This window comes from Siniperca chuatsi, linkage group LG20 (assembly GCF_020085105.1).
Source record: "Siniperca chuatsi isolate FFG_IHB_CAS linkage group LG20, ASM2008510v1, whole genome shotgun sequence".
Lineage (NCBI taxonomy): Eukaryota > Metazoa > Chordata > Actinopteri > Centrarchiformes > Sinipercidae > Siniperca > Siniperca chuatsi.
In genome coordinates, this window is record NC_058061.1 from 7,648,901 (window position 1) to 7,671,303 (window position 22,403).

The 22,403-nt window shown below is 39.3% G+C and overlaps 2 protein-coding genes across 4 annotated transcripts; one reads left to right on the forward strand and one right to left on the reverse strand.

Annotated features, from left to right (window-relative positions):
• Positions 1-6,337: 6,337 nt before the first annotated feature.
• arl3b (ADP ribosylation factor like GTPase 3b) lies at positions 6,338-9,778 on the reverse strand. Its single transcript, XM_044177834.1, has 6 exons — positions 9,641-9,778; positions 8,991-9,134; positions 8,719-8,835; positions 8,504-8,554; positions 7,493-7,678; positions 6,338-7,395 (listed from the first exon to the last, which is right to left on the reverse strand). The coding sequence occupies exons 1-6, from the start codon at positions 9,641-9,643 to the stop codon at positions 7,348-7,350; spliced, it is 549 nt and encodes a 182-aa protein (XP_044033769.1). The 5' UTR covers positions 9,644-9,778; the 3' UTR covers positions 6,338-7,347.
• Positions 9,196-20,098, forward strand: sfxn2 (sideroflexin 2). 3 transcript variants are annotated; one of them, XM_044177831.1, is made up of 14 exons: positions 9,902-9,915; positions 10,034-10,197; positions 10,287-10,392; positions 13,783-14,036; positions 14,514-14,684; positions 14,772-14,870; positions 15,057-15,132; positions 16,889-16,974; positions 18,193-18,253; positions 18,347-18,413; positions 18,504-18,553; positions 18,646-18,695; positions 18,780-18,827; positions 19,321-20,098. In XM_044177831.1, the coding sequence occupies exons 4-14, from the start codon at positions 13,882-13,884 to the stop codon at positions 19,418-19,420; spliced, it is 963 nt and encodes a 320-aa protein (XP_044033766.1). In that variant the 5' UTR covers positions 9,902-9,915; positions 10,034-10,197; positions 10,287-10,392; positions 13,783-13,881; the 3' UTR covers positions 19,421-20,098. The 3 variants fall into 3 exon arrangements, with proteins under 3 accessions (XP_044033768.1, XP_044033766.1, XP_044033767.1); XM_044177833.1 differs by lacking the exons at positions 9,902-9,915; positions 10,034-10,197; positions 10,287-10,392 and adding an exon at positions 9,196-9,337; XM_044177832.1 differs by lacking the exons at positions 9,902-9,915; positions 10,287-10,392 and having other exon boundaries at positions 10,075-10,197.
• The last annotated feature ends 2,305 nt before the right edge of the window (positions 20,099-22,403 follow it).

Here is a 22,403-nt window from a genome sequence, read left to right on the forward strand (position 1 = left end):
TTCGCTTTCTTGCTGAGAGTTAGATGAGAAGATTGATACCACTCTTGTGCCCGTATGATAAGCTTAGTATAAAGACTGGAAACAAGGTAATAAAAATCTGCCTACCAGCATCACACCTTTAGACAGAGCCAGGCTAGCTGTTTCCCCCTGCTTCCAGTCTTTATGTTAAGCTAAGCTAACTGGCTGCTAGCTTAACATAAAGAGCTTAAAAAGCTATACAAATTAACATGTTATCTATATCTTTTTTTGTTTAATCCGTACAAAAACCGGACTGTAAAATGTCACATTATGGGTAGGCAGATTTTGTTTCCATGCAAGAAGTTTTCCCCTGCTTCCAGTCTTTATGCTAAGCTAAGTTAGTTGGCTGTAGATTCATATTTACCGCACAGACATAGGAGTGGTATCAATCTTCTCTAACTCTCAGCAAGAAAGTGAATTAACAAACTATTCCTGATTGTTTTTGTTTTTTTTAATTATTGTTTCCAAGGTCAGTAATTAGCTTTCAGTCTCAACCTTAAAGCTAACATGGATGCAAAGTCATGTAAGTGCTCAAATAAATGGAAATTTCAACATCTACTATTCCATCTAAGTCAAGAATGAACTTTCAATCTCAAATGTTTTCATGGTTTTTGTAAGACAAACATGACAGTCTGAGTTTCTGAACACCAATCAGTGGTTAATGTACACGTAAAAACAATCATTTTAATCATACAGCTTCTTCTTGCTCTACCCTCGTCTTCATCCCACCACTTTCCCGTGTTGAGCTGGTGGAAGCTGATGTTCTGCCTTTTTTCCCCCTCAACCTCAGCAGAGACTCAGGCAGCCAAGAACTGTGGGGTCAGAGGTGCAGCATAAATTACAGTGCTGCTTTTCTATCTTTCACTCTGTGACACACACACCCCTTAACAACACCCCCCCCCCAACACACATTTTCTCACACTTCCGCACACAGCTGCTGCACAGCTGTCTGATCCATGAGGAGAGAAAGGCAGTAATTCGGTCGCCTACGTCTCTGATACGTATCTCTGACACACACACACACACAGACACACTGTCTGGCTCCTTTAAATAACCCCCACACACACACACACACACACACACACACACACTGAGGGTAAAAAGCTTTTATTCAATGATAAAACAACCACAGAACTTTTTGTTTGTTCGCTCATTTAGAGGTTTTAAAAAACCCAAGTAGATAAAACACCAAAAGACTACTAAAAAAGAAAATTGACACACTTGATTTTTTTTAGTGTACATACTTAGTGAAAAAATGTCATTATCCTCAAAGCTCTAATCCATTACAGGAACAGTTCAGCTTTTTGGAAAATAAACGTATTTGCATTCTGACGAAGAGTTAGATAAGAAGATTGATACCACTCTTGAGTCTGTATGGTAAATATAAGGCTACAGCAGCTGGTTAGCATAAAGACTGGAAACAGGGGGAAACAGCTAGCATGGCAACATCTGCTTACCAGCACCTCTTAAGATCACTAATTAACACGTTATAGCTTGTTAATCCATACAAAAAACAAAGTTTAAAAACGACAATTAGCCATTTTATGTGCTGGACTGGTTCTTGGGTGAGACTCCAGGAAGTCACTGGTCTCAGCCAAGAAATGAGCTGGTACATAACCCTTGTAAAATTGTCAGTTTTAAAATTTCGTTTTTTGTAGGGATTGAACAAACAAGCTATAATATGTCAATTAGTGAACTTTAGAGGAGCGGGTTGGAGTTGGATGAGAAGATTGATACCACTCTCATGTTTGAACAGTAAATATGAAGCTACCGCGAGCAGCCAGTTAGCTTAGCTTAGCATAAAGACTGGAAATAGGGGCAACAGCTAGCCTGGCTCTGTCCAAAGCAAAACAAAAAAAAATCAGCCTACATACCAGCAAATGTAAAGATCACTAATTTACACGTTTTATCTTATTTGTTTAATCCATAACAGTAGTATCCTTGGACCAGTAACTTAAATGTTCACTGGTTGACTGGCAACTGGTTCAAGCCAAGAACCAGTCCAGCACATAACCCCCCATAAAATGGCGAATTGTGGTTGTTAAACTTTGGTTTTGTTTGGATTAACAAGCTATAATGTGTTAATTAGTAAGCTTTAGAGGTGCTGGTAGCTTTGAACAGAGTCTTTATGCTAGGCTAAGCTAACTAGCTGCTAACTGTAGCTTCATATTTGGTGTACAGACATGAGGCATTTATCATGTCATCGAACTCTCCGCCAGAAAGCAAATAAGTATTTTTCCCAGATGTTCTAACTATTTCTTTAAATGCCTTTATGTTTCTAAATGTTACTCCCAGAATGTGTCATGTTGTGTTTCTCATAGTGCTTTGTGAGAATTTAACATATTAGGGAGTTAAAAGGCAGAAATGATGAACAATACTAGTACATTATGTCTGTTTGAGGGGAGTGGAAGACAGGACAATGAGAATCTTTGTGAGAGAAGAAGAAGAGGATGTTTGCTGTTAGTCTCCGAGGCCCTCTGAATCAGTCACGTACAATGTTACGCAAAGTAAAACACACAGCATACTGTTCCTACAGCAGGAACACAGTGTTAGACATGTAACACCTCCAAATGTCTTCTTCTAGGCAATTATTTATGACCTGAATGTAGTTTGGAGTTCAGTAATAAGCCTGTAGGTGACAAAGACAACTTCTTCAAACACATGCTGTCTCTAGAAGCTTTACAATTAATTTTTCAGCTGTAACACAAACAAATACAGGACACAGGGTGGAAAGTAAGTAATTACAAGTCGTCTCAGCGCTGTTATTAAATACGTTTTTTAAAGGTTTTTGTGTACAATCTAAAATTAGTAATTCTGGCTTCACCCAAGGAGATTTTTAATCAAGTAGTGTACTCAACTACACTTAGAAATGCATGTTTTACAAAGTATCTTAAATTTAAAGTAAAAGGCTAGCGTTATTTTGTCATTTTCAATATTCAATATCAAAACCCATTAAAAGACCAGAGCCAACAATTAATTTATTCAACCAACAAGTATTGACTGTGTATTAACAAAGCCATGCTACCTGCTCTGTGAGGCTGTACTTTGTACAAACAAAGACAATGTGATAGTTAATGAAGTAAAAGCTGCTGGAAAGAAATAACTGAGAATCTACAGCATGTTAGCAACTCTGTGAGGATGTACTTAGGCACAGCAGTGCTTTGAGCTAAATGCTAACATCAACATGCTAACATGCTCACAGTGACACTACTAACATGCTGATGTTTAGCATGTTAGTAGCATGTTCATCTAGCATGTGCTAGATGAAAAAGGATCACCAAAGTTATTATAGTTCATCATTAGGGGAACATGAATGCGTGAACCAAATTTAATTTCAATCCATCCAACAGTTGTTGAGACATTTGACTCAAATCTACAAATGTCAACCTCATGGTGACGGTTGAGGAAAAGTCAGCTGATCACCAAAGTCAGTAGGATTCAGCCTCTGGGTACCATGAATGTCAATACCAAATTTCCTGACAATACATCTAATAATTGTTGAGATATTTAAGTCTGGATCAAAGTGGTGGACCGACATTACCATTGCTTAGCCGCTCGTATGGCTAAAAACCATTAAAACCACATGAAAGAGCCATACAGTTGCATTCAGGGGACATATTCCTCCATTACAATGAACATGGCTGCTAGATTGTTGTAAAAGAAATCCATCATCTGAATCAGTTTCCTGAATGTATACTGTAGTGTTATTCACAGTCTCCAAGAACATTATAGCGTGTATATGGTAATTTAGTTTTTCTGAACTCAACTGCAAATATTTTTCTTTATAAGAACATGTACTCGCACCTTTAAAGTGATTGCAGAAGGATAATAATCATATGAATTAGCCTGATTTCATGGCTGTTCATGCTCAGAAAAAATAGCACAAAGCTCCTGTTCAGCACCATTCAGGTAGCTTAGATACAAAGAAGTACAGGTAATCAAGTTGATCATCAGGTTATGCAACTACAGTTGTATGTCTGCTTCAGCACACTAGCACAGATCAATGCACTCACTGTTTGATCAGGTTGGAGCTCAGCTCCCATTGAACTCAGTATTTCTCTTTTGTTCTTGCGTCGCCTTCTAACAGACTTTAGTATTGTGAATACCAGAGGCAACCAATAGGGATATGAAGTACTCCCAGCTTTGCTCGAATAAGCAATAAATGGATCCAAGCCAGCTCCTGACTGGGCAGGAAGGTGATCACACCACTGCTCACAAGGGACTCTCACTGTCCAACCACACAGACCTGTACTACAAAATCAAAAGCAGCACAGATCTGAATCCAGTCTGAACTGGATGGTGCCTCCACAGGAGCTGCACTAAGCACCGAATTAGCCACAGAATTGGACATCAGATTTCTGAGAAATGACTGCACAAAGGTGGAGGCAGTTGTGGAAGTATTCAGATCTTTTTCTTTCTAGCAATACCACAGTGTTAAAGTAATGGTGCAAGTAAAAGTCCTGGGTTAAAAATTCAACTTTCGTGAATGTACATCAGTAGGTCCAAGGTCCTGGAAGATGGTGCAGAAGAGATCGTGTTAGTTTTGTTGCAGGACAGTTACAACTTATTGGTGAGTTCATGTAAATCCCAGCATAACTCCAACCTGAGGAGGCCTAATCAGCTACTTAAGATAAAATTGAACTTTATTTATCTTAATATAACAACACCTGTGTCGGTATGCAGAGCCTTTAATCTATAATAATGCATCACATTTTATAAGTTGATCATATTTTTTCAGTGTAAAATCAAAGTAACTAAAGATGTCAAATAAAATGTAGTGGAGTAAAAAGTAAAATATTTCCCTTTGAAACATGATGGAGTAGAAGTATAAAGTAACATAAATTGGAAATACTCGAGTAGAGTACCTAAAAATTTAACTTAAGTACAGTACTTGAGTAAATGTACTTAGTTACATTCCCCCGCTGGGCGGTGTTGTCAGACATCACACCCCTCTAACATGCAGGCAGCACAGGTATGCAGCTGGTCTCATGTGTACCTGCAGCCCTCTCTGCCCTGGAGGTGGATTAGGTTTCTGCATTCCACATAGTCAGTCAGTTCGGCTGGGGGGAGAAGATCCAAGCTGCACAGCTCCTCCTGCTCAGCCTCAAGCCATGAGGCACTTACCCAACCAGGTGGATACCGCACCACCAGCCTGAAACTCCTGCCTGTTAGAACAAAACCAATATGATTTCATATTTAGTATATTGCAGCCCTTATTCTGTTAAGACCCACACAAAAAGTTATTTAGGTACAATCCATGACTCAAAGGGAAACATAAGGAACACGCTGTCACTCCCAAACTGACTGAGTCTTTAAAAACACAGAATAACTAGACAACAACTAAATCTGAGGTATTCATCTTTTCTAAAGGCTGTTACATGTTTGATTGCATCCGTAAAGGACCATTTAATATGAAGCAATGTCTACCTGTGTCCTCCTGTCACAGGCAATCAAAGAGTGATGTTTCCTTTTTCAGATTGTTTAATTGGAATAATTTTAGGTGCCCGAAGAGGGAAAACTGTACAGTATATTAAGCTTGAAGGTTCATTTTTTTACCTCAGAAATAGTAAAATTCTTAGCACGAGGTCTGTTTATAGTATATCACTAGAAAAAAAGGCAAAGATTAGAGAAACGGCAGAAAAATAAACAAAATGTGGGTAGCAAATTTTTGTTTTGTCTAATATGCTACCCTGGAAATCATCTCACGACCCCTTAGATTCATTCTCTCTGGGGGTTGGAAACTACTAGAATAAGTGAATTTACCTCTAATTTGTATGGGGAAAAGTGATGGTCCTTTAAGTTTGCTTTTTACTTTTTCTGTTATAAATGGGGTTTTCACTTAAGACAGATCAGATTTGGAGACAAATGAGTTGGTAGGATGTATTTGAATTATTGTGTTGAAATATTTAGTCTGGATGCCATATTGGTCTTTTCACTTTGACCACATGGAATTACATAACTGTTCCTCAGAGATCTCTTCAAAAGAGCTGATTAAAATTTTACATGCAGTTTTTACAAATAATCTTATTTTTATATACAATACTTCTAGATGAGTAGAATATCGTAGTGCTATATCCATCCCAGTACATTTTAATACTGAATTCAATGCTCTGTCTAACTCAATAGAGCTGCTGTCTCCCACAGAGGCCTCTCCACACAGGCTCAAATGCTGTCATGAACAGCTGACTCCACCTGTTATGGGTGTGACCACTAGAGCCTGATTTACAAAAAAAAAAAAACAATGTCCCTGCATGAACTGAGTGAACGAAAGTCTGTTAGTGCAGGAAGCAACTTAATTCAATAATAATAATTCAATAACTTGTGATTTTTCTTATCTTTTTTATTCACATACAGTACCTTCAATTCTGGACAGATTACATTCAAGAATATCAAAAGGAAACGTCAAAAGAGTGAATTCCCTCACTAACCCAAAGAGCACAAAGAAATGCATTGGGACGTACAGTACTATACCTCTGTTAAAAATCTACCGGCATATATTAGATATGCAAACATTATAGACTACAAAGTACAGCAGGGTAACTTATACTCTATCACATGTGCATAACGTAACATATGAACACAGGGCCGAGCTATTTACATTTGATCCAAAAATGTAGTGCCTCTTAACCATTAAATTTGTATCTTTTTTTATACATATTAACATGTACAGTATTATTCTTTAGTGGGAAGAGTCGGACCGTTTCTCCAACACCCTTGAAATCACACACACCACACCAGTTGTTGTTCGAAAGCACTCTACACTCTACTTCACCATAAATAAAACAATTACAAAAATATACCTCACTTCAAACAGAGCCATAGCAGGAAAAGCGCTTACAGCCATTGTGGAATGAAAAAAAAAAAAAAAAAAAAAAAATCAACCTGTAAGAATAAGATGGAGAAAAAGATGTGTGAAAAGTGTATTAAAGAGTTTAAAGAATATGCTGAAATTCCAAAGAAAGACAGCAGTTTAATGGGAATGTTTGACGTTGTGACAGGCTGTGGATGGTGGCTGGGATTGGCTGGGACAGTGACGGTGACATGGGTAATCTGGGTGGAGGAGGTTGATTTCCTGGCATGGGTTCCCTTTGAAGTCAAAACCCTGCTTCTCTTTGTAGAGGCCAACGTAGGAAGATGTGTTGAGATTAGTAAACATCAGTGATACAGGAATGTATAGAATGCAGGGGGTTAAAAACTCCAAGTCCATGTTGGATTAGTAGTGTGTTTACATTCACAGGTATATCCCATCGTACTAAGGCTCAGGAGGGTGCAATGTGTGTCAGTGTGTGTGTGCTGCTGTTCCTCCTGAGTAGAAGACTAGAAGCAAAACTATTTTTTCTTGGAGTTGACGCTCTTGCAGACCCAATTCATCCCCTCCTGAAAGTGAATTTAAGAGAAACAGGAGCACGGTGAGAAGAAGAGAATAATGGCACATAAGAATTAAGGCAAAAAAGCAAAAGCTTGTTACGCTCACCTGAATCCCCTCACCAGTGAGGGCGGAGCAGGACTGGATCTGCCACATGCGATCCCGGATGGTGTGCAGGTTGAGACCCTCCGCGATCTCGGAGGCTGGGGCGGCTGTCAGCAGGTCCTGCTTGTTTGCAAAGATCAGCACAGGAACGCCGCTCAACTTCTCTTCATCCAACAACTCAGCCAGCTCCTGCAACACATACAAACATATGGTAATATTACATAAAGACACGCGCACACACACACACACACACAAATACTGTCACAGAAGAAGAGACTCCTGTGCTTCATGTTAATTAAAAAACTGAGCTGTAGATTTGAAACTTGGACTCTAGTTGATAGTTAAGTCACAAGTCTTGACTCCTGTGAAACTTAAAATCTCCTGTTTTGATGTGATAAAATCCTTGAACCATAAAAATAAAAAAAATCACCAGTCTTTAAAAGGTAAAATGTTCAAATGCCATCTATCTCAAAAGGTCAGCAATCAAAGACCTGAAAGTCTTGTTTTCTGGTTTTCTTAGTCCTCTACAACGGTGTAGTCCCTCATTCGTCCAGGAGTGTTCTATCGTAGAAAAGGTTTCAGTCGTAGTCATCTGGACACTGTTTTCAGAATCAAGATGGAGATTCCTTCCTGAGGGCATGGCTTATGTAACACGCTTAAATTTCTAGTTCCCGTCCCATTTTTTCACAATTGAGAATGACTTCCGGATGGGAGCCGAAACATCTTGATTCTGAAAACAGTGTCCAGATGACTACGACTGAAACCTTTTCTTAGTCCTCTATGATAGTAAATTCAATGTTTTTGGGTTGGTCAGACAAAACAAGCAATTCAAAGACGTCACCTTGTGCTTTCGGAAAATGTGATGGACATTTTTCACTATTTTGTGACATTTAATAGACTAAATGATTATTTGAGAATATAATTGGCAGATTAATAGATAATGAAAATAATAGTATATCGCAGCCCTACAACATGCATAGTGCACACTGACACAAAACAATACATATTACATACCTGACCCGTTTCCTCAAATCTCTTTCTGTCAGCGCTGTCAATGACATAAATCTGAGACAAAATGGAAGTTTTTCTTATTAGCATGTGCAGCAGATCTTCAGTGCACGTGTGATAAACAGTGACTTCACTAAGGATGAACAGATCAAAACCCCAATGTAAACTCTGATAAAACACAATGCTTCTTTGCTGTGTTTGGTGCATCAAGCTCCACTCACCAGCACATCAGTATTTTCAAAGTAGTTCCTCCAGTACGGCCTGATCTTCCTCTGGCCTCCAATGTCCCAAACATTCAGTTTAAAACCCTGAGACTGAACGCTCTTAATGTTGAATCCCTGGAGACAACACAAAACATCAAGCGGGTCAGATAAGGGAAGCAGATGTAACAAAGATTCATACATCTGCCAAAGAGCATGGCCACCCATCCTTGTTGTACTATGTCTGGTTGCTCCAATAACAGGTGGTGTATGTATGAAACTTTCCTCCATACCTGTGTGGGGGTGATGTGGCTAATGTCCTCAGATGCCAGCTGTTTGAGAAGGGTGGTCTTCCCGCCGTTGTCCAGACCTAGCAGCAGTATCCTAACCTCCTGGTCTGGTGTGCTCTTTAGCTTACGCAGGATGGACAGCAATCCCTGCAGTAATCAGTAAAAACAGTCATGTGATGTTGCTTTGCCAGGGGGGACACTGTTGCAGCTAACCACCATTGTAGAAATGCATATCTTCCTTCCATCCAAGCGGACTCCTCACTTACAGGCCGTGCAACTGATTTTTCTTTTATGATGATGAACAAGCACTTTCCTAACGGTACCAATACATGAGGACAACAACAGGTCCTGTGAGTAACTAGTCACACCATCTTTGATTTTCTTGAGCCTTGCGGGCTAGTTGTTTCAATGCAGGGCAAGTTAACGGCAAGCAAATGGGAGCTAAACGTAGCTAACGTGCTAAGCTAATCCCTGATAACTGAACGAAGCAACAAGGCAGCTTTTTCACTTGGATGTTTTTCTCGGCAAGTTGTGGACAGTGGCAGCCATTATTATATGCGCATTCAAGTAAGCGCTACTTAATGCGAATATTTGCTAATTTTGAGCTTGATATTAACAGTTGATGGCTAATTATTACGATAAATTTAACTCACCATCTTGTTGCCTTCTCTCCTGGAGACGCCGCCGAGGGTTACTAAGGGGGCTGACGTCAGACGCACAGCTACGCACGAAACTCGAGTGCAACCGCAAGTATGGAGGACGAGTTAAGCTAGCTGCCTGCTAGCTAAATGCTTCAAATGTAGGCCAAGAGTTCCACATGTTTCATTTTGTGGACGGTTCTTGCGCACATCCGTTACAATATGTTACTGCACGCACATTTGTTTCATTTCTACACGAGACGCAGAACAAACCCGTCACATTGTCAGAGGTAATTAGCTAGCTAGCAAGTAAGCATAACAGGTTAAGTTACGCAGTAGCTGTAAACTCAAGCGTAAGTCAATTTCAGCCAACAACTTGACCGTGTCTCGTATGTGTTTTCATTTTAGTTATTAAGAAAAATAAAGCGTCAGATTTGGTTCTCACGTAGGGAGCTGCCCCAGCCCATGATTGGAGGACGGCATGCCACGTGCACATGTCTTTACTATGCCACACGAGCACATTTGATTACCTGACAGGTTGCTCTGTAGGGCGGTTGAGGACTCCCACAAAGGTATGTATTCTGTTTTTGTCACTATAGATTGCAGCCTATGTGTCGATGCTTTGGCTCGATTTTTATTCCCTTTTTCTCGCTTTTTGCAGAAGTCAGACTCAGCTGGTAACTCGAGTAATGTTGCATCACTCTGTGCTCCGACTGACATGTCTTCACTCTTTTTGGTCTGCAGACTGAAATACAAGACCACACTCTGTATGCACACAAAGTTTATGTCTTTGTTAGAGGAACTGTACATATAATTGCACGCACAAGCTTAAAACTGCTTAGATTCCTGTGTTAACGGATTAGGTGGTAGTTGTGCAGATGTATTCAGATGCTGGCTGTGTTGTGGCCTGCAGATCCAGTTTGTCAAGCCTCTGGGGAAGTTTCTGCTAGCAACTCCACTTTGTGTCAATTTAACCATTCTCATGCAGCATGCACTTAGCCCCACTGGTGGAATGTAATTCAGTACATTTACTCAAGTACTGTATAAATCCGAGGTACTTGTACTTGAGTATTTTTATGCTACTTTACACTTCTACTCCACTACATCTCAGAGGCAAATATTGTACTTTTTACTTCACTACATTTGTCTGATAGCTTTAGTTACTTTTCAGACTACACGTTTTCATACCCATCCTGTCCAGTGAAATCCCTGTATCTCCACATTTGAATGTTTGTGATAACTGAAGGGTTTAGTGTTCATTTATGGGTTGAGAAAGTTCTCCTACTTCTTAAGCTAAATAACATGTCTCAAATTAATTAATAACAACTGTCCAATGCAATTTCCCGAAGCCTACATTGACTTGTTCAAATTGCTTGTTTTGTCCAACCAACTGTCCAAAACCCAAATATTCAGTTATTATAAGGGTTGCAACTAAAGATTATTTTCATTATCTATTAGTTTCTCGATTAATAGTTTAGTCTGTGAAATGTTAAACAGTTTTGTAGAGCTCACGTTGGTGTCTTCAATTTGCTTGTTTTGTCTGACCAACAATCCAGAACGTAAACATATTAAATCGACTGTCGAAGAAAAACTGAAAATCCTCACAATTTAAGATGCTGGAACCAGAGACGGTTTGGCAATTTTGCTTGAAAAATGACTGAATCGATTATCAAAATAGTTGCAGATTAATTTTCTGTTGATCTGTAATTATTATTCATTCAGATTAATACATCAGTTTGTTGATACAGTTTAAGTTGCAGATCTGTGAACAACAAAGCATCTGCAAAATCGTCAAATATATCAGTGAAGATACAGATGGGTAACACATTAAAGGAAAAACCAACATGAAGTGTCTTAGTATGGAGTCAGGCCACCACGAGCATCCAAGTCTGTGGAACTCTATTGGAGGGATGAACACCTTTCCTCCTCAAGATATTCCCTCATTTATACAGTATAGCATCAGAGACAATCACAGACATTTGAAGATTAAAGTTTATATTTGGTCTTATGGAGATGGGGGCGGAGAGCATTGTCTTACAGGTTGGTCCAAAATCTTCTATAGGTGTGAAACTGGGTTGAGATCTGGCCATAGCATTTTATTCACATCATTTTCATCCTCACCAAATCATTCAGTGAGCCCTGGTGCACAGAAGCATCTGCATTTGATGTCTCTCTGCTCTATTATTCAAGTTTTTCCTTTTAATTTGTCCCCCGTCTGTACTTAGTTTGTTCATTTAGTTATATTTTACTAGATATATTCTAGTGCTGAACCAATTAGTCGACAGACAGAAGATTATTCTTCTTTGAAGTAATTTATCAATCAGATGTTAACTGGTTTCAGCTTCTCAAATATGAGGATTTTCTGTTTTTGTAAACTTAATACCTTTTGATTTTGGACTGTTGGACTGACCATTTTGCAGCTGCAATCTTGGGCTCTGGGAGATTATTAATCATTATGATGATTTTTACATATCTTTTATGTTCTCTGTTGCATTCTCTGTTTTATTACATACAGATAGATTATCCTTACATTACTGCCTGAAGACCTAGTTTCCCCCACAGTGAACAACACATCCTTTCATTCTATGAAGCCATCAGTTCCAGTATTTGTTTATATATTCGTATTGTTATATCATGGTATAACGTTGACTTCTGGCTCATGCTCAGTGTTCCCCACAAGGTTCAGCAGGCCTTTACCCTACTTTATAAACAAACAGCTCCAGAAACAATCCAGTTCCAGCCAGGCTGAGCCTTCAAAGAGCACTGATATACTCCTCTCCTCGTGTGCCCTTGACTTAAAAAAGATTAAACCACCTAGTGCAGGTTTCTACAGTAAATAATTAGTAATGTAATGATGAAGATGCACAGTGGGATGTTTGAATAGTTTGAGCTGTAGTCAGCAGGTTCTGGTTCCTCTGGTTGTGTAATAGGAAGCAAAATGCTGCAGCTGCAAAATCCCAAAATGACAACCCGTGGAACCATTTACCAGGATGTGGTCAATGATTTCCAGAAGAAATTTGGTCCTTGAGAATTTTTAGGGAGGAACAAGGTTTGTGTTTGTTCAGGGTTGTGCTTGTGAGGGGGCAAGAGCCAAAAAACTACTATTCAGTGTGACACACAGAACAACGGTATCTCAAAGACTGTTTTCACAGGGTGAACTCATGCCCACCGGACTTGCCAAGGTTTAATACCAACATGGGTACTTTAGGGCTGCAACTAACGATTTTCATTATTGTCTAATCTGCAGACTATTTTCTTGATTCATTGTTTAGTCTATAAAATGTCAAAAAGTATGGGAAAAAAAAAAAACCCAGATCCCAAAGTGACGTCTTCAAAATTTGACGCAACCAAAACTCCAAAACCCAAAGATATCTCATTGACTATCGTATAAGACAAATAAAAGTAGCTTTTCCCTCACATTTAAGAGGAAACCAGAAAATGTTTGGCATTGTTGCTTGCAAAATGCCCAAAGTGATTAAGCAAATCAAATAGTTGCCTTTTTTTTTTTAATTTTATCTTTTATAATCGACTAATCGTTGCAGCTCCAGGTTCAGTGGTGCCAGGAATTTAAATAAGTTACCTTTTAGGGCTGCAATGCTTATTTTCTTGCTTCATCGATAAATCGTTTTGTCGTTAAACTGTCAGAAAGTGAAAAATGCCCATTCAGATTTTCCACAGCACAAGGTTCAAAACATCGTCTTTTATTCGACCAACAGTCTAAAACCCAACGATATTCGGTTTACTAACATACATGACACAGAAAAGCATCAAATCCTCACTTTGGAGAAGCTGGAACCAGAAAATATTTGACATTTTTGCTTTAGAAATGACTAAAATGATTAATTGATGATCAGAATAGTTGCTTTAGTTAGTTAATTTTCTGTCGATGGACTAATCGATGCAGCTTTACACACACACACACACACACACACACACCTTTGGGAAACCCTGTGGGAATGGGAGTTCAAAGGTAAAGCAGTCTGACCCTCTGAGCTAAACATGAACCGGGTTGTGATACACTGACAAGAGACATGCATGTAATTCATTCATTAACTATGAATCCGTGTATGTTTTAGTTACAGTTGTTAGTCTCCTGTATTTTTCTGTTTAACAGCACCTTTTAGTTAATTATGTTATCATTCCCCCTTTTTCTCCAGGTTTCGGCTGCAGCTGTTCAGTAACCTCCTGCAGAGCAAACAAAGATTGTCCACAGACTTGAACTTTTTAATGCATTAAGTTTTTTTTTAACAACCACAATGACTCTGAGCTCATTCAACATCGACGCACCACGATGGGATCAGTCTACGTTTATGGGCCGACTGAAACACTTCTTCAACATCACAGACTGTCGAACGGCGCTCTTACCTGACTCGCGCTTGGATGAGGCCAAAGCTTTAGTGGATAGCTGCAGGTAAGAATGCTGTCATACACAGACTGTAACTGTCTCGTGTAATTGTTGATAGTGTGACAATCCTCAGGAACATCGTGTATCTTTTGTAAGTCAGCCTTTCAGCAGTTTGAGAGGAAATACAACCTAAAACATAATATATGTTAAGCTTTTGCAATAATTTTCAGTCAGTATCTTAATTTGTGCATATATTATGAACTGTATCCCACGTTTCTCAGGTAGCACATTTTTGTAAACATATAATATTTACTGATTTCATAAGCCTATACACATTTTAAAAGATTACATGAGTTTTGATCAAGTGTAATATATCGGACAGAAGTATAGATATAGCACGCAGTATGTGAAATCTATTTATTTATTTTTCAACATGAAAAATGCACCGAAAACAGGCTATGCAAGAATGTTTCTACATGCTGATGGTATGAAAATATCTACTGCGTTAGTGTGTTCAATATGTGTGTTTTTGGCGCTCTGTAGGCTAGGATCCATCCCTCCCGGCACCACAGAGGAGCAGCTCCACTACGCTAAGAAGCTGTACGACTCGGCCTTCCACCCAGACACAGGAGACCGCATGAACCTTATCGGCCGCATGTCCTTCCAGGTCCCTGGAGGCATGGCCATCACCGGCTTCATGCTGCAGTTCTACAGGTACCGAAGAGCAAACAGCTGCATGTTACCACATCCCACAGTTTCACAGAGGAAGCTTTAGAGGTTTCATAACTGTCTGTTTTCTAGGACCGTTCCTGCTGTGGTGTTCTGGCAGTGGGTGAATCAGTCCTTCAACGCTCTGGTCAACTACACAAACCGTAACGCTGCCTCCCCCATCACTCCCAAGTAAGAATTTACTGTACATTAAACTTTCAGTGGATGTGAACTGTTTTTAAAGGAACCATAATCCTGCCACATTGAGTGTCTCACCTCTATCAGACTTCATTACGTAAATCTGATGGCGATTTAACATTGAAGCCAGCATTGTTGCATATTCCATGTCTGAAAAAAGGCTTTTATTGTCTCTCTCAGGCAGATTGGCGTCGCCTACATTACAGCAACCAGCACAGCATTAGCAACAGCAGTCGGACTCAACCTCTACACAAAGGTACAAACACACACAGACTATTATTTGTACAACTTTGACGCCGATTGTCTGTTTTTTAATGAGTTTTTCCGCTTATGCTTAATATGCCGACTCGTCGGGATAATTTGAAACACTGAAGGCAAGGCAAGTTTACTTGTATAGCACATTTCAACAAGGCAATTCAAAGTGCTTTACATAAAACATAAAAGCCACATAGGGCAATATAAAAAGACATTTAAATACAATTTAAAAAGAGTTAAATAGAAAATAAAAACGAGATAAAACAGGAGAGTAAAAGTTACAGTGCAGTGTAAGAAATGAATCATTATTTGATTTAATAAAAGGCAGCAAACAGAAAAGTGGTGCATAAAAACTGAACACTGCTTCTCCATGTTTAGTTTTGACTCTGGAGACAGAAAGCAGACCTGTCCCAGACGACCTGAGAGGTCTGGATGGTTCGTTACGTAGCAGAAGATCAGAACTGTACTTAAAGTGGCCTTTAAAACATTCAGCGCTTTATAAACCGACTGTAGTATTTTGAATATGAATCACTCAGACGTGTTTCCTGTCTCATATTGGCAGCAGGACTGGTGCACTTTTGAAAACAAGGCATTACCCAGACCAAATTAATTGTCGATATTGATCATAATAGTGAAGCTTTCAACCGCATCTTTGCAGTCTTCTTCAGGGGACACAGTTTACTGGGGTTACAATCTTGTTTGTCAGTTTAGATGATGAATGATATAATATGTACATGATAATCTCATAATTCAGATCGTAACCCCTCTAAACTCCATCCACTGAAGAAGACCATGAGATGCGGTTGAAAGGTCCGGGGGAAAAAACTAGTAAGTGGACCTTAAGTTAAGAATTTTGTTTTTGTTTGTTTTTAGTTTAGTAGCTATTCCAGGGCTCGCACAGTTGTCACGGAGATGGCTCAGTTGTCACGGAGATGGCTCAGTTGTATGGAATTCTGGTCTCTTAGTCACATGATGCCAACTGAGTCATCGCCATGACAACTGGGCAAACTCTATCGGCTGTGGTTATTATATTATAACCTTTATAAAGATATTTATCAACAGTTACTTTCCACATCTGGGCAGGAGTGTTTTTAGTCCTTGTTTTACTAAGTACTATACTTGAGTACAATTTTGTGGTAGTTTAACTTTTGGTATTTTAAGTAAAACTACAAAAGTATTAGCATAAAAAATATACTTAAGTAAAATTTGTATATTAACTTACTTGTTAGAGCGTATTTCTACTCTGTGGTATTGCTACTTTTCCTTTTACTCCTTCCAACACTGCTGCAGCGTAACAAGCGGCACACCAGCACGACCGAATGCAGCCCGTTTTACTCCTCTGTTTACAAACATTATTTTCATCTGTAAAAATAAGTTTGCGGTTGTCTAAAGACATGTACTGTAAATCAGTAGACGTTTTCTCAGCAGACATTTTGACTTGTCCTACCAGGAAAAGCACAGGCGTTATTAATAACTTTAACGATGTTACTGTAACGAGCCACCACAAACAATACTAGGGTCAACTGTCAAAACTAAGTGGGATGCAACTTTTATTAATTACACCTGTGCTTTTCCAAATATATAATGCTGTTTTTATTAAAAAAACAAGGTCTATAATATCTCTATAATCTCAATAGCAGATTCTAATCAGGTGTTTTAAATTTCAGCGGTGGGCTGATTTTATTCAAATGTGGATCAGGGATTGCGTCTTTAACACCTGACTCTTTTTGTCCTTTTGTCTTCACTTTGTCCTGTAGAAAGCTCCTCCTCTCGTGGCTCGCTGGGTCCCTTTTGCAGCAGTGGCAGCAGCCAACTGTGTTAACATTCCTATGATGAGGCAACAGTAAGTCATGCTACGTCACTGTTTGAACTCCTAATAAATATGTTGTATCGTGCAGATTTTAATGGCGAGATGTGCAGAAATCAAAGTGCCGTTCTCAGATCAGATATTCTGAGAAGCGAAATCACAGTACTCACATTTTCTCGGGGGGGGGTGCACTGCACTGCACTGGGGATGGCAATGTCAGTCGGTCGGTCGTCGATCCACCACATTGCTCCAGACTGAAATATCTCAACAACTATTGGGTAGATTGGCATGAAATGTGTTCATTCATGGTTCCCAGAGGATGAATCCTAATGACTCTGGTGATTCCCTGACTTTTCCTCCAGCACCACCAAAACCTGCTATATTAGTCATATTTCTAACCATTTCCTCTATTTTATGCAACAACCCACGATGAGATTATACTGGGTGGATGGCAGCAGCCTGTGGTGTACAGGCTGGTAGGATCGCAGGTTGTGCCCTGCTCCCACCGAAAATACAGAACACCAATGTTGCCAATTGGCAGCCAAAAGCACCCGATCCTACCAGCCTGTACAACACAGGCTGCTGCTGTCCACTAACCCAGTATAATCTCATTACGCAGATAAACAGAGCGGGTTGTAGCTTAGAATAGAGGAAATGGTTAGCAATGAGACACGATTTAATATAGCAAGTTTAGCTAACTAGTATCATAAATATTGTTTATTGTCCCAGACAGGATAATCAGACTTTAAAGCTGATGTTGCTGCAATACCGTTACTCTTCATTGATCTGTTTGTTTTCTGCTGGTGAATCATTCAGGGAACTTAGATACAGTAAAATCAGCTCCTGTATTGTTTCCCTCTCCGTGGTTTCTGTGGTTGCCATGGTCGCACAGCGGACCCTCTCCATGCTGCTGTGCTGCCACCGTGTTTACATTGAGAATGGAGGCGGCGGCAACCTCTCGCTGTTTGAAAGCACCTTTAGTCTTATTTAAATGTTATATATATATATAGCAATCTTCCAGTAATTGGCCTTGTTAAGGTTTTACTAATGTACTTTAATTTAGTCTTTTCTGTTGAACATCCCTCTTGTTTGGTTTTAAACACTTAAGGTTCACCCTGAATCGCCTGTGTGCTTTTACTGTGAAGTAACATTGTTTACAACTAACATGCGCTGCAGCAGGGGGCTGGAAGATGAGAAAACTGCTCTGTTTTACATTCGGTTTCACTTCACCTTCATATTGTCTTTGTTTTTTAGGGAAATTCTGAATGGCATTGCTGTGACAGATGAAAACGGCAACAAGCTTGGCCACTCTACGGTCTGCACTCTGGACACACTTTAAACTTTTTTTAAAAAGCACAGTAGTTCCTTTACTATTCATAAACTGTCTTTACATCTTTTATGTCTGCAGAAAGCAGCTGTAAAAGGCATCACTCAGGTGGTCGTCTCTCGGATCACCATGGCCGCACCAGGAATGAGTATGCAAAGAAGTTTAATCTTATGAATATTACATTGAGTTCTTCAAGTTGTCCTCTTCCCTCTTGACTTTTTTTGTTCTCTTCTGTCAGTCATTCTCCCCATCATCATGCAGAGGATGGAAAAATACAAATTCATGCAGGTCAGACCTTTACCGTCATTATCGACCTCCTGCTAAAGTCCCCAACATGAAAGTGTGCATTTGTAATCAAGCTTTGTTCTGTCTTTTCACAGAGAATCACGTTTCTCCACGGACCAATTCAAGTGATGATGGTGGGAGTGTTGTAAGTAGAGAGGGTCGCGGGGATTTTAATGTACTCAGAAGTGTCTGATGACAAAATGACTTTTGTTCTTGTTCTTTCTTAAAGTTTGGTCTTCATGGTTCCTGCGGCCTGCTCCCTGTTCCCCCAGAGATGGTAACAAACCTGTTTCTGTACTTGCTTCACCTGCTGACACATGTAGCTTAAAAGAGGTTTAGCATTGCACTGTCGACCTCACAATGGATAGTTTAAAAAAAGATCAAAATTGATGCAGCAGAATCAGAGATATTGTCTGTTTTATTCCACACATTCCTTGTCCAAATCTGGCGCCTACATTACCCACAGTGCAACTCAATAGCTGACAGTTTTCTACTGACAAAAGTACATATTTTATGAAGGGTTGTAGAAAATGTTCTTTGCCATAATTTATTGCAAATAATTAATAACTTACTCTCCTATTTATACTAGATTTACTTTTTTATTGACAAAATTTTTTCATTAGTAATGTTTCCAGCAATTTGTTCAATCTGAATCATTCTGCATAAGCAAACAAACCAGCATTAGCTTGTTTAATCAAACAAAGTACATTCTGACCACGTTTCTCTTCTTTTCTTTCCCTGACCTCTCTCTGTCTGTCTGTCTATAACAGCTCCATGGCTGTGTCGAAGCTGGAGCCCGAGCTGAGAGACTCCATCGTGTCTCAGTATGGAGACGCTGTACAACGTGTCTACTTCAACAAAGGCCTCTGAGGCTGATTAGCATCATCTGTTCGACACACAAGGCCGAATACATGTGCGTTTATGTAATTTGTCTTCATTTTCTAATTATTAGTCATGAAGAAAGGAAACTCGCTGTGGGATTTTTTAAATTCTGTTTCTTTGGTTCAAATTATTCCTGTTTTCTTGCATTAAACCGATACAAGGGACACTGTGTACTCCTGTTGAGAAACCAAATGATCTCCTCTCAGGAACAGCGCATTACTTTGCCAGATTAAATCTCTGTTAGTTTGTCCTTCATGGTGCAACACGTCTATAGTTGTTTTCGTTGGCTGTTTGTTTGTGTCTCAATGTTGGAAAATGCTCTTAAACAGCGTCATGTTCCTTCTGTCTGCCAAGCTTCCTTACAATCTGTGCCTTCTACAAAGTGGCAGGAGCAACAACACTTTTTTCTTTTTTTTTTAAACAAATATTGGCTTTACTGTGAAACCAGATAAATACTTTTATGCATGGGTCAACGCTGAGGCGGCCATTCAGTGTGGTGTCTAAGCTGTGTGATAAAGGTGGAGGATACTGCCCTCTTCTGGCAGGATGGAGATAGATGTCTGACTTGTTTGCGTGATTTATCTGAAAGGTTTGCCTGTCGGATCATTTCACTGTATAAATCCTCAGTGTAAGCTGGAATAAAACCACACAAATATTTGAAATACAGTATCCTGTAGTGTTGTTTTTTTTCTGCATCTGTATGTGATCAAATGCACTTTTTATAGTTTAGGCAACACGTCCACATCAAATGGATGAAGAGGTGTTAGGTTTGATGAAACTAAAGTGAACTTTGTGGAGAAACTGACAGTGGTGGAAGTACTCAGATCCTTTACTCAAGTAAAAGTTCTAATACAATGTATAAATATTCCATTTCAAGTGAAAGTTGTGCATTTAAAATCCTATTTAAGTAAAAGTACATAAGTATCAGTAAAATGTACTTAACGTATCAAATGTTCTGTACTAGTTCTGCAGTAAAATGGCCCCTGTGACTGTTATATTATTATATATGACATTATTAGATTTAATTCTGGTGCATCAATGTGTAAGCAGCTAGTTTTAACTACTTTATAAACAGTTAGTTTAGTCAGGTTGTTCCCAACCTAGGGGTCAGGGCCCCTTCAAAGGATCACCAGATCAATCTGAAGGGGTCACGAGATGATTAATGGGAGAGGGAAGAAAATACTTTTATCTAATCTTTGCTTTTAATGAAATACTGGATCATTTGATCTCTTCTCAAACAGTTACTCTCTGACTCTGAGAAGGAGATCATGTGGGAACAAAGACGCAAATCATTTACTTATATTTTGGAGTTGTCCCTTCGTGGCTTTGGTTGAAACTGTCTTTTTCAACCAAAATAATTTTTAGTTTTGAGATGATGTATCTGATTTAAACTAGAAGAACTTGAATGGAGGATGAAGGATTAATATTTGTTGAGCACACTGTTGGTGGCCTGTAAGAAATCCCTAACTAAGAAATGGCTGAAAAACGCTGAACTCACTACTGTAGATGAATGGATTGATCTGGTGTATAATATTTACAGCAGGTAAAATAAGTATTGAACACGTCACCATTTTTCAGGTGCTATTGACATGAAATTTTCACCAGATGTTGGTAACAACTCATGCAAATAAATCAAACCATAATGTCCATAAATTAAATTGTGTTATAATGTTAAATGACACAGGGAAAAAGTATCGAACACATGAAGAAAGGGAGGTGCAAAAAGGAATGGAAAGCCAAGACAATCAGTAATTAGAAAGCAATCCTGCCCCTTGTCAGTGCAAATTAATATCAGCTGGTTCAGGCTCAACTGATGGCCTATAAAAAGGTGTCTCATTACCAAGGTGTCACAGAAGAAACATCTCATCATGAGTAAAAGCAAAGAGCTCTCGCAAGACCGTTTCAACCTTATGGTTGCAGAACATACTGACAGCATTGGTTACAGAAGGATTTCAAAACTTCTGAATGTTCCAGTGAGCACTGTTGGGGCCATAATCCGGAAGTGGAAAGAATATCATTTCACCATAAACCCGCCACGATCAGGTGCTCCTCGCAAGATTTCTGACAGAGGAGTGAAAACAATTATCAGAAGAGTCGTTCAAGAGCCAAGGACCACTTGTGGACAGTTTCAGAAATAGCAGGTACAATTGTTTCAAAGAAAACGATAAGTAATGCACTCAACCGCCACGGCCTGTATGCACACCACGCAAGACTCCATTACTGAAGGAAAAGCATGTTGAAGCTTGTTTAAAGTTTGCTGCACAACATTTGGACAAGCCTGTGACATACTGGGAGAATATAGTCTGGTCAGATGAGACCAAAATGGAACTCTTTGGATGCCATAATGCACACCATGTTTGGAGGAGAAATGGCACTGCACATCACCCCCAAAACACCACACCAACAGTGAAGTTTGGAGGTGGAAACGTCATGGTGTGGGGCTGTTTTTCAGCATACGGTACTGACAAACTTCATATAATTGAAGGAAGGATGAACGGTAAAATGTAATGAGACATTCTTGATTAAAAATCTGCTGCCATCTACCAGGATGATGAAGATGAAACGAGGGTGGACATTTCAGCCAGACAATAAAGCTGCTAGAATGGCCCAGCCAATCACCTGACCTGAATCCAATTGAAAATCTATGGAAAGAACTAAAGATCAGAGTTCATTGAAGAGGCCCACGGAAACTTCAAGATTTGAAGAAGAAATCACACTTCAGCAATGCATGCAACACATTTCTCCATACAGGAGGCGTCTGGAAGCAGTCGTTACCAACAAAGGCTTTTGTACAAAGTATTAATTGAATTTCAGTAAGCGTGTTCAATACTTTTCCCCCTGTCATTTCACATTATTATACATAACTTAATTTATGGACATCTATGGTTAGATTTCTTTGCATGTGTGGATTGCATGGGTTGTTACCAACATCTGGTGAGAATTTCATGTATGTATAGGAAAGAATTACTTT